This window comes from Pteronotus mesoamericanus, unplaced genomic scaffold, assembly GCF_021234165.1.
Source record: "Pteronotus mesoamericanus isolate MK-2021 breed Mesoamerican mustached bat unplaced genomic scaffold, CSHL_Meso_final contig_1018, whole genome shotgun sequence".
Classification (NCBI taxonomy): domain Eukaryota; kingdom Metazoa; phylum Chordata; class Mammalia; order Chiroptera; family Mormoopidae; genus Pteronotus; species Pteronotus mesoamericanus.
In genome coordinates, this window is record NW_026555002.1 from 774,054 (window position 1) to 786,313 (window position 12,260).

The following is a 12,260-nucleotide window of genomic DNA, read 5'->3' on the forward strand; positions in this document are numbered from 1 at the left end:
CCCGCAAACACGCAGTCCCCGGGCGAGGAGCCTCTCGCTGCAGCCTGCACCGCGCGCCGTGCCGGGGACCGAGCAGATGGCTGGCGTGAGGCCCCCGAGCACGCGAATGGTCAGGGATGAGCAAGGCGCTTCCGGTCACACAGCTGGAAAGGGGTTGAGCCTGGCACTGGGACTTGTAGATGACCGCGCTGTCCCGCGGCCTTCGTGACTGGGAGGCGACGCCCCGCAGCTGTGACACGGCAGCAAGACCCAAACTGCAGTGAGCCATTGTCGCTTCGCTGGGTCACGTCGTGCGCCCTTCCCCCGTGTGCTGGGGCCTGGGGCGCGAGTTCACACTCGCACACGCCCACGCCCACAGGCACACGCGTGCACACGCCCTCCAGACTGAGGTCTCCTTGCTTCCCAATTTTGTGCTCTGCCTTTTCTAGTGAACTCTCTAGAGAGAAGATTCCCACGCACTTCCGTTTAGGAAACTGGGTTCTGCCATCTGGGTTTAATCAAGCCGGACGGTGTCCTGTGTGGGGGCGGGACTGCTTCCATCGCTGGCCCCGGGAACAGACCTCGGTGGCACCCTGCACACCAGGCCATCTGGTCGCCTCCAGTTATGTCCTTGGGGCGAATTCCTAGGAGGGACATTACGGAGAGCGAGCCACGTGGACTTTGGGGGCCCATTCCTAGCTTGTCCTCTGTGAGGTCAGCGGTGTCCCTGACGATGGGGAGGAAGCTGCCTCTCCAGGGCTTTGTCTTGGGCTCTTCCCAGGGAGGAACGACCCGGCCCGGCCGCAGCCCATGCTGCACCCGGCTGGCGTCCGGGCCCTCAGCCCCAGGTGCCACCTCCCCCGCCGCGTCCCGCGGGGGCCGCGCCCTCTCTGTGAAGACGAGCTCCGCTCAGGGCTGCTGCTTGGCTCCGGGAGGCCCCGTGTCCAGAGCGCCTTTACCCGGGAGCGGGTTCCCAGGAACAGCTTCGGGAACAGCGTGTCCTGGGCCAGTCCCGACCCCCAAGACCTTTTCCCTTGTCACTTTGTGGGCTCTTTGGCTCCTAACAGATTTTTTTTTTCCTTGTGGATTTCCAGGACAAAGCTCGGGAGAAGGGGTCACTTTCCAGCTTAGGACACAAATAAAGCAGGTCCATCCTATTTTTCAAATGGGAACTGTCGTTAGCTTCCCCCGCCAGCCTCGCGGGCCCCGCTCTCCCTGCCGGGCCCCTGTCCCGGGCTTTCAGGGAAGGCCACGGAAGGGTAGCTGCTTCTGCCAGCCCGGGTCCCCTGCTTAGGCAGGCACTCTGGGTGGCAGAAGCTTCCAGTCCTGCTGGAAAGGGCTGGGGACAGGGCCGGTGATTGCTCGTGACCGGCCTGATCCACCACAGCCCCTCTTTTACTCTCCAGGGAGCCCCTGGGACGGACCCGGGGGAAGGGGCAGGCAGGGCACAGGCGGTCGCCCTGGGTCAGAGCAGCGCCCTTCCCGGCCTGCCCCCCGCCCGTCCGCAGAGCCCGCTGCTCCTGGGCCAACCTCGGCCGCAGCCCCCTGAGGCCCCTAGGCAGCCCGGGCCTCTGGTGTCATTCCCTGGGACCTTGGCCGGAGCGTGTAAGTCCGCTGCCCTGACACCCCCAGACAGGGCCGAGAGCAGCTGCCCCCGGGGCAGGACCCGGCGAGGGGCCCGGACGGGGCCCCAGAGGCCTCCCTGCAGCCCAGGCACATGCACACACGCAGGGGCGTGCACACGCGTGTGCCCCTGCGGGCCCGGTGCTTGGCTGTCTGAGGCGAGCCTGAAGCTATTAGAGAGCAGGGCGGCTGCCCCGAGCCCGGGGGCGAGGTAGTTGTCTCAGAGGCTCGGGACACCTGGCTTCGCTCCATCGCCCCATTGGCCGGGCTTGGGAAGCAGCGTCTGTGGCCGGGGCATCCGCAGTCCCCAACCTTGTCCCTCTCGCAGCCGGGCAAAGGGCAGAACCGCGGCATGGCCCGCTCTCGAGTTTGCCGCGAGTGCCGTGTGGAGCAGCGACCCCCGAGTTCACGTTCCCCTGGAAGCCCCGGGGAGACCTCCTTCGGAAGCGGGGCCTTCACCGGTGGGATTAGTTCAGTGGAAATGAGGCCCCGCTGGCGGAGGGCGGGCCCTCAGCTCACTAAGGCTCGTGTCCTTCTAAGAACAGGGGGCACAAGGGCACACGGAGAGAAGACAGAGAGATGGCGAGATTGGTGCCACACAGCCACAGCTGCGGGCCAAGGGTCGCCAAGGAGCGCCCACAGGGACGAGGCCGGCAGTGGCGGGGGTGCTCCCCGAGGGCCGCAGAGGGAGCCCGGCCGCCCCCACCGGGGGCCTTCCTGCCTCTAGAGACGGAGAGAGTAAGTTCTGTTTTTTCAGCCGCCTGGTTTGTGCTAATTTGTTACCACAGCCCTAGGAAACTAAGACTTCACATTGTCTTGGAAGGTGGTTTGTTTTTATTTATGCATTTATTTATAATAAGGTTTCAATCATACTAACAATCCCAAAACCGCATACACCCCTGCACACAACCTTCTGCGCGGGCGTGCACACACACATGCACACACACGCACACAGGTGTGCACACACCCCACCTCAGGTCGCAAACGCAGGGCAAGGCGGGGCCCTGTCCTTGAAGCGGGCGCAGCCCCGAAGTGATTCGGGAAGGGCTCCGTGCTCCGCCTGGGGGAGGCCCCGCACTCTGTAGGCCCACGTGGGGCCCGCACCGCCCGCGGGGACCCGGGACGACGGGGCTGTCCCGGAGCCGGGGGCAGGGCAGAGGGATTCACCGAAATGACCAGGAAGCAGCCTCGGGGGGAGCAGGACCCACGGGCTCAGGGAGCGGGGACCTCTGACCATGCACCACGGGCAGCTCCTACGGGACGAACGCCGCCCCGGCCAGGCTGAGGCTGTTCTTACCTGTGGCACCGTTGTCCTCCAGCGCCAGTGTGAGGTCCTCCAGCTGCTTCCCGCCACCTCCCGCTCCTGAAACCTCCCGCGTCCCCAAGACTCAGGACACGGGGGCCTCAGCCAGAAGCAGCTCCTCCAGGCATCTGTCCTGGAGCCCAAGTCGTAACTCCCCTGTGCCATCCGCTTCCTGGGGAGAAGCAGGGACAACCGGGGACAATCGCCCCTCCAGCCTGATCTCAGGCTGAGCATCCGACAGGTACGGGGGGCCCTGCGGTCAGGGCCCTGGAAGCCCTGTGCTCCCCGAGGCGACCGCTGCAGCGAGCCCACCTGCGTGCCTTTCCCCACCTGATGGGGCGGGGGACCCCTGGTGGGCCTGGCATGCTGGTGCGGAGGAGCCCAGGGTGTAATGGCCTTGGGGACTGTCTGTCCTGGGGCTGAGGGAGAGGCCGCCACTGGGGGTGGGAAGGGGCAGGTCCCGGGCTGGAGGGATCTCAGGGGGTGGTCTCAGCTTAGAGGACCTCTGGGAGGGACAGCATGGGAGATCTCTTTGGGGATCTAGAACTTTCTAGAAGCCTGTCTACATGTGGGGCTGTGGGAAGAATCACAAACGGGGAAGCAGTGCTGGCTGGGGTGCTGACTGATGGGCCGGGGAAATAGGGGGTGAAGCCCTAGGGGACAGAGTGGTGGCGGGGGCCTGGGCCTGAGGGCTGGGAAGCGTCCTTGGGCGGGGGGGGGGCTCAGGAAAACGGAGCACACCTGGCCTCGTCGCGCTGTGAACTGCAGACACGGTGGCAGGATGGGCCGGGCCGCAGAGTCCCCTGGGGGCACCTTCAGTGCACACACAGGCTCGTCACCATCGTCTCCCAGCAACGGTCCCCCCAACACCCGCCAGAGGAAGATGGAGTCTCAAGGGTCTAGTGCTCCCCCCCCTTCCACTGCCCGAGACCCACACCCAGAAATAAGGACGCGGCCCAAATTTGAGGACATCCTTTTAATCACGAACTACTCATACTACACATCCAGAGGCGGGAACAGAGCCGAGGGTGGTTCACACACTCACTGGAGCCCTCCCCAGGGGTAATTACAGTGGTGTCCCGCTCCCCCCGGCCCCGGGCCCCTGGGCTAGGGTGGCCTCTGCCTCCTGCTGCTAATGCCTGCGCCACCCCGACTCCGGAACCCTGTTCGCTGATCTCAGGCAGAGGGCGGGGGCTCGGGGCCGCACGGCTGTCAGGCCCCAGGACGCCGCCCCCAGGCCAGGCCCAGGGCTTCCGGCCTCCCCGCCTGCCCGCAGCCTCCGTGTGGGGCAGCTCCCCGGCCCGGCCTACACGATGCCTTCCGTGCGCTTGCTCCTCCAGACCACCAGCCCGGTCATGAGCAGGGTCACCAGGATGGGCACCGCAATCAAGGGGCAGAGGATGTTGCCTGGCGGGTCCTTCACGGCCCTGCCGGAGACTGGGCAGCTCTTGAAGTACTGCTGGTGGACGGCGACGAAGAACTTGTCTACCGCGGCGTTTGGCCAGAAGCAGCCGAGCTCTTTCATCACGTGCTTGGTGCAGTCTGTGAGCTCTCCATAGCGCCTGCAGGCAGACAAGCAGGCCATCAGTCCCTGCGCGGGCTGGGGACTAAGGTGGGGCCTGAGCGGGGGGCTCTCCACCCTGTTCCCCTTTCCTGAGCATCTCCTGAAGCCCAGGCCCCGGGCAGTGGCCCTGAGTCTAGAGGGCGAAGGTCCTGGGGGGCTCCTGTGGGGGCTCCCCACGTGTCCTGCACGTTCCAGATCCCAGAAGGTGAGCTGGGGCGAAGGGGCAGCCCTCTCTGCTCTAGAGATCTAGCAGCTGGGACGCCACACTCAAGGCAGACTAGAGGTGGCGTAGCCAAGCATCTTCAGACGTCAGCCTGTGGCAACAAGCCCTCTGGTGGGCAAATCCGCAGCCCATTCTGAAGAATGAGTGAACTTGAAGACAGGTTGGTAGAAATGACCCCAACTGGAACGCTAGGAGAAAGGAGCTGCGGGAAATTAATGACAGTGTCAATGATATCAACTCGAACTTGTCACCTGAGTCCCAGAAGGAGAAGAGGGAATGGGGGAGATGAGATATTTGAAGAGATACATGACTGAGAATTTTCCCAAAATAATGAGACATCAATTCACAAACCCGAGAAGGTCAAAGTACCCCAAGCAGGACAAAAACCAAAGTAACAGTCACAACAAACAAACAGCCACACAGACGTGTCAAAGTCAAACTCTGAAAACCAAAGCTAAAGAAAAATAAAATCTTGGTGTCAGAGAAAAGCCCCTTCTGCGGAGCCACGGTATCAGTTACAGCTGACTTCTCACCGGAGACTATGCAGGCCCGCCGACGATGGGGAGGTATCTTTAAAGTGTTGCTGGGCCTGATGGGGGAACAAACCATCTGCCCAGAATCCTGCACCCGGCAAAAAATATCTCCCCCATGTGAGGTTGAAATAAAGACCTTTTCAGAGAAAAACGAGCTGGGACAATTCATTGTGCAACAAGTAAAGTTCTTCAGTCAAAAAAATAGAACAAAAAGAATTTTGGACCCACATGAAGAAATGAAGAGCTATGAAGAGCTAAACAGTAAAAATGAAGATATTTAGAAGACACTTTTTTTTTTTTTTTAAATCTAGAAAGCAACTAAATGGAGCAGAAGCCACACATCAATGCGGGAGAGACACAGCGGGGCTCCCAGAGGCCCCGTCCCCCAGCCGCTCTCTGACGGCCTCTGAGTCACGAGGTCTGATTCTGTCCACCTGGCTGCTCTCTGGGTCGTCGCCCCACGTGCAGAGGGCACAGGGGGCCTCCCTGCAAGGCCAGGAGCAGGGGGCACGGGAGGGAGAGGGTGTGCAGGACGGGCGCCCACTGGGTGCGTGCTTTCCCCAAGGGCACAAGGACTCATGTTTCAGGTAGAAAACCGAAGTGGAAAAGCCGCAGAAATCCTGGTGGGCTGGGTCTCACTGTGAGAAAAAATGAGTCAGCTCACGTCCAGCACCTGGCGCGTGGTGAGAAACGTGTCAGCTGCTGTTAAAAGCCGAAGTCCGGCCCTTTGCCCGGTTGCCGACCAACCGCACGGCTACGTGCTACGGATGCTGGTTTGCGTGGCTCTCATCTCCTGGCCTCAGACCCACCGAGCCCATGGGGAGTTGGTGGCATTCGGCAGACCCAGTGACAGTCGATCCTAAACATTGTGCCCCCGCCCTCTGTGCAGGAAGAGTGAGCTGGGGCGTCCCTAGAAGGAGCTGCCGCCGCCTCCGGACGGGGAGCGGCCCCCGGCCCCGGAGGCTGTGAGCCCGCAACCCCGGGCCGAGGCCCCGCCAGGCGGAGCCCGCTCTGTGGAGGCTATTCTGGGATCCAGCGCTCGCTCCCTGAAATGCTATCCTTTAGCCGGCAAAGCCACCCCCGTCTAAAAATAGCCCCAGTGTGCAGTCGGGCCTCTTCATCTGTTTATTTATACAGACGTGACAGCTGAAACTTGGAATAAATATTGCGAGCTCTGTCAGCGGGAGGGCAAGGAAGGAATTCCGACAGAGCACAGGCCCGGCCGACCAAGGGGCCCAAATCACCGTGAAGAACATCCTCACTAACTCCCTCTCGCCAGTTCTCATGGAACCAAGCAGTCACCCTTTTTGGGCCAGAACTTTCCAGTCTCGGCCCCTGCGCAGACCTTGCCGGGAATGCTCTCGGCCACCGCGGCGGGGTTTCCTGTGCAGCCCGGGCCCGAGCGCCGGCCCCGCACCCTGACCCCTGGCCGCGCGCTTTTGACGCGGCGCAGCCCACTAACGCCCACAGGCCCCGCGGCCCTCGCGGTGGCTGTTGTCCCCCGGCTGCTGTGACTGCCCCTGGTGTGGAGCCTCTGGGCCTGGGCCTGCCCCCCCACGGGTCTCGGTTCAAGTCCCAGGCCCACCTCTTACCGCGGGGGGTGCTGGGCGCCTGATCTCCCCTGTGCCAGCCCCGGTCTCCTCACACCCACAGGGCGACCTGGGCCGCCACCTGGCAGGGCTCCGGGGCACACCTAGCTCACCGGGGACAAGGGCCTAACATACTGCAGGCGCCCAGGAGGGAGACTTTTCCTCACTGCCTCCTCCCAGCAACCGGTGTGGGGCTCAAGGCGGATACATGTCCTGTCCTATAAACTCACCAGCGTTGACCAGGCAACGCGTGTCAGCCCTGGAGAACCCCAGGACAAACCACTTAGGGTTTTGGCTCCTTTCCTCTGACCAGTACTGGCCTCCGTCCGCCTGGGACAATTCTCACCCTGGTGGCTTCCACCAGCTGTAAGCACCCGCCGGGGGTGGGGCGGGTGGCACACCTGGTGTCGTGGCGGCCAAGCAGGGGTGGGTGACAGTGGCCCACATGAGGCTGGCCCGGGCGTCTGTCACACGCCAGACTGACGCGGGGGGCGGGGGGCACCGCCAGAGAGAGGAGCGGGGCGAGCGTGGGTGCGAGACGCGGAGGGACACCCATGACACCTTTGGCTAAGTAGTTCTTCTGCAAATACAAAGGATACTGCAAATAATCAGTATCTGGGAAAAAAAGTTTCACCTCACTGTTAGGAATAAGAGGCAAACACCCCAACAGAACCCATTCTAACCATAAGCATGCTCGCCCAGGGACATGTCATGAAAGGGGCCAGGCGCTCCTATCAGGGCTAACAGGCGGTACAGGGGGCCCTGGCCGGGTGGCTCCATGGGTTGGCGCATCATCCCGGCAGACACTAAGGTCGCCGGTTCGATTCCCGGTCAGGGCACACACAGGAATCAACCGACGAATGCATCAATCAGGGGAACACCAAATCGATGCTTCTCTCTCCCTTTCTCTCCTGCCCTCTCTCTCTAAAAATAAAATGAAAAAAAAAAAAAAGAAGATAAGTTGGTAACATTTTTCTGAAAAGCAATTTGGCAATCTGTATCAATAACCTGAAAATCATAGATACCCTTTGACCCAGAGGATGGTGTCCGTTCGAGGACGGACAGGTTTACGGGAGTCGGGCAGACATGTTCACAGAGCCATGGGGATGCCTGACGTGTTCATGGGTGGGTGATCCACGTGCGCTGCAGCGTGTCTCCTGCCCCCTGGGGGAAATCCCAGCTCCCTTACACACAGAAGACAGAGCCGGCAGGAGGCCAGGCTATCGCCTGACACAGCGAGGCGTGGCGCGTGCGAGCCCAATCCGTGTTTTGGGAACCGCTGACCGGACCCAGCCTCGGGGCCACGAGACCACGGCTGGCCTCGGTTCCCCAGACGTCCGGGCGGGGGCGCCGGGCTGCCTCCGTTTACCCCCCACCCAGTAGTTCCATTTCTGGGTCGACCGCCTCAGTTAATGACATGAAGGCAGATGGAAGTAACGTGAGAAGGGGCTCAGGGTGCATCTGTAATTACGAAAAACAGTGAACTATGGGAAACACGGAAAGAAATTGCTTGTAAGAACCTCTGCTGTGTACCTATTAAAATGATACATAGAAAGGAAGTTTTAAGATGTGGGGAAACATTTGTGTGTTAATGTTGCGCAAAAGCACAGCCAATGAGACCCAACTGTGTGAGTGCTGTGGTCTCAGCATGTGGGGCGGGGCGGGGGGACACGCTGCAAGGCTAGAGGGGCTGTCGCCGCTCGAGGGGCGTGATATGAGGGACTTTTGTCCTCTGCCTTTCCGGAGGGTTTCCCGAGTTCTCTGCAGTGAGCACGCATGATGTTTATAATTATGTTCAGAGAAGCTTGTTTGGAAAAAGCCCGCTGCAGACTGGACGTGGATGCCCCTGCACTTGCTGCCGCGCAGGAGGGCTCCTCGCCTCCAGCCTGGGACGGCAGGCCTGCCCCCCCCGGGCCGGGGTCGGCTACGCAGAGCCCCCCAGCAGGGGGAGCGCCAGGTGCCGGGATGGTGGGGCCCGGAGGCCCTGCCGCCCGGCAGGCCTCCCTGCGCCCACTGGCCGGCCAGCCAGGGGCTGCGAGTCCCGGGGGGCCCCTGCCCTGGTTCCCGGGAGCCCGCAGATTTGGCGCCTCGGAGCGGGCAGCCGGCGCACGGCGCGCCTTCCTTCTGCTCGCCTATCTCTGCCCCCAGCCTGGAGAGGAGAACCCTGTCCCAGGGCCAGGGCAGCGTCCCCCCACCGTGGGGACATCCGACCCTGCCCCCGCTTCCAAGCACCGCAGGCTCTCCCGGGACGGGATGACGCGGGGGCGCTCAGCTGGCTGTGCTGCTCCTGGCGCACAAGGCTGGGGGCAGGGCCCCTCCAAGGGTGGAGCGCGGGGCACGCGCGGGCCACACTCCTGGAGGGCGGCAGGAAGGCCCCTGCTCTGCAGATGCCCCCGGGGCCCGGGGAAGGCCGGCGGCTCCGCTCCAGCACTCTTGGTCCCCACCCCCAGCCAGGGACAAGGACCCAGCCTCTCAGGTCTCCCCGCCTGCATGGAGTGGGCATTGCTGCGGACCCTCTGGGACGCTGCAGGGCGGACGCGCCGTCCTGGAGGGGCGCCCGGACCAGGGGCCAAGAGGTTGGGGTTGGGCCCCGAGGGCAGGGACCCCTTTGTGCCTTGTCCAGGAGCCGCAGGCTCTCCCCCACCCCGCAGTCCCTGCCCCTCCCTACCTCGCCGCCCCCTCCAGCCAGGCGCAGCCCACGCATCCCCACAGCCTCCCTGCAGAAATGGCTCCCAGAGAGGCTCCCAGATGGCGCCCCTCTGTCCCCAGGCACCCCCTCCCCACACCTTCCCTCCTCGGCCCGGGACCTCCTGGTGCACGGAGCTTCCCGTCCACCAGCAGCCTGTCTGCTGCCCCACCGCCTGGGGACTGGCGTGTACCCCTCCTTGGCCAGCGGTGACAGCGCCATCTGACGCCGCGACAGTCCCAGCCCCACCTAGGGCTTGGTCCTGTGCACAGTACGGGGTCCCCGCACCCACACACAGGTGGCCCCCGCCCATCCCCACCCCCCAGGCCCCTCTTCCCGGGCCCCCTCCCTGCGCCCAGCGGTCGGCAGAAGTGACTCATCCAGCTGACTCGCTGCCTCCCACGTTTCCAGGGCCGGGGCTTCCGCTTCCGCTCCCAGTGTGGGTGGGCCCGGCCCTGGCATCTCCCAGCGCTTCTCCTTTCCCCACCGAGCCGAGCCAGGGGCGGCCACCGAACCTGCCCCTGCCCGGCCCTCAGTCTACCACCCGTCGGCCCTTCCTGCCGCGGCCCCGGCCCTGCCGTCCCCCCACCCCCAGCCCGCTGTCCACGTCTTGTCACCAGCTCCCCACACTGGGTACGCGCCCCGGTGCTGGATGCCAAAGCCCTCCCGTCCTCCCCCCACTCCGCCAACTCCCCGCCCCCGCACTGGCTCCATTGCAGCCACGCGGGCCGAGGTTTCCGCCTCAGGACCCTTGCACGCGCTGCCCGCGCTCTGGGGGAGGCTTTGAACCCCACCTCCCCAAGGCCAGGCCCTGCTCATCCTTCAACGGCGGGTCCTGGAAGAGGCCTCACTGGTAACTCCCGCCTCCCTGGCTCCCCAGGAAAGTGGGCTTTCCTGTGCGGCAGGGCTCACGTAGAACCTGCCCCTCCGTTCACTCACTGCCCCTCACTCACTGCTGGTGCCAGCCAAGAAGACAGTGCCCCCCCCAGGGCAGGGACAGAGCGAGGTGCAGACTGAGTCCCAACGCCCCAGCTCCCAGCAGCCGCCTCAGGGGGAAGCGAACGGAAAGGAATGCAGGAGAAGGGGTGGGCCCCGGCCGGGGGGACCAGGGGGCGGCGGGCGGCGGGCGGCGGGCGGCGCAGCCCCCCGGTCGAGCGCGCGCGGCTCATGGGACAACGGGACGGAGGGTCACCGCAGCCCAGGGGACACGGGCAGCCACAGCGGCAACGTCTGACAGTCGCAGCACCTTCTGGAGCACTGACACGCCTCTCCGGGTTGAGGGGGTGAGAGCTGGTGTGAAAGGGAGGGGAAAAGTGAGGGTGACAAACCCGACTCAGTGACTGCATGTGACGTTCCTGGTCTCCAGGGAATCGACCATCTTTCCAGCAAAAAAGGCTCGAGGAATTCCCCAAGGGGAAGCTGCAGGTCAATATTCTTTGACTGCAATATTAAAAACTAGACATTAGTAAGAAAATGATATTTATGAAAATGATTTTTTCAAAATTCAAAAAATTGAATTATAGAAATGAAAGATCACTCATCGTTTTGGGGTCGAACAAGAATTTAAAAATTCAATGATAGGCTATTAAGAAAACAATAATGGTGATACTATAGTTAAGAATGAACGGAATAGAGCCAGACAGCAATAAATAAATAAATAATCTTATTACTAAATGAAGAAATAAAATAATAAAATAAATAAGTACCCAAATCAAGACATTTTAAAAAAGAACAAAAAAATAAATCTCTCCAAAGGGGAACTAATTTAAATGCATTAATAATGATGAAAAAGTAATAGTTATTGATATTTTGAAAAACAGGAAAATGATTAAGTAAATCAGTTTTTACTTGTGATTAATGATTAAGGATAGTGATTAAGTAAATTCAAGTAAATTCTTTAGAAAAATAGGCATAATGAAATAGATACATTTCTGGAGAGAAAACATCAATATACAAAACCATAGATAGAAGATCAGAACACATATGAGAGGTTAACATGCAAAAATGTATGTTCCAAATGGAAAAATTCTGAATTGGGGTACTTTTGGGGAAACTATAAACTATCCAATGTTGACTGAAAAAGTAGAAAACCTGGAAAAAAGGGAAAATGTCATAAAAAAATGACATGCACAAAAGGCCTGGACCTGGGTAGTTGTTTCAAATCCTTAGGGTTACAGAGGAAGAGGCTGGGCCTCCCAGGCCCTCTAAGAAGTTAGCCAAACCCAGATCCCAAACCTCTGAAGGCGGCCTGTCCACGCCCTCGGGGCTGCAGATGGACTCGCTGTCACTTACAAATGGACGCCAGCGTCCCGTGACCGGCACCGGCCAATTGAAGAGGCCGCGCAGGGCGCGGGGGCGGGCTCGCCGCAGGGCTGCCTGAACCCGTTCCATCACAGCACAGCGCACCCAGTCCGAGCGAAGAAACACTCGCTCGTCTCAAAGAAACACACGGCATTTGGTGGCTCAACATTTCTGATGAGAAAGAAACCACCTCGTGAATCACAAAGGAGCTCTTAACGGCACGGAAGTCTCCCAGCCCAGTCGCAGATGCTGTGTGTGTTCCTGGAGCCCCGGGAGCCCCCTCGCTGCAGCCAGACACCTGCTCAGTCTGTTTTTGGGGGTCAGGCCTGTCCGCGTCCTTGCAGTGTCCGACGTCGGTGGCAGGGCTCCCGACTGGGACTTCCAAAACAGTCGCGGAGGAACCTTTCCAAAGCAGCCCAGGGCTGGCTGCCCACCGGGCCACGCCCGCTGCCGACAGAA

At 61.3% G+C, this 12,260-nt stretch overlaps 1 protein-coding gene across 1 annotated transcript in view; it reads right to left on the reverse strand.

Moving 5' to 3' along the window:
- Window positions 1-3,866: 3,866 nt before the first annotated feature.
- The window catches only part of RAMP1 (receptor activity modifying protein 1), a 31,835-nt gene continuing 23,441 nt past the window's right edge, over window positions 3,867-12,260 (reverse strand). The window contains exon 3 of the mRNA XM_054571207.1: window positions 3,867-4,467. Coding sequence (XP_054427182.1) covers window positions 4,212-4,467 — 256 coding nt within the window. The 3' untranslated portion in view covers window positions 3,867-4,211. The remainder of the gene's footprint in view (window positions 4,468-12,260) is intronic.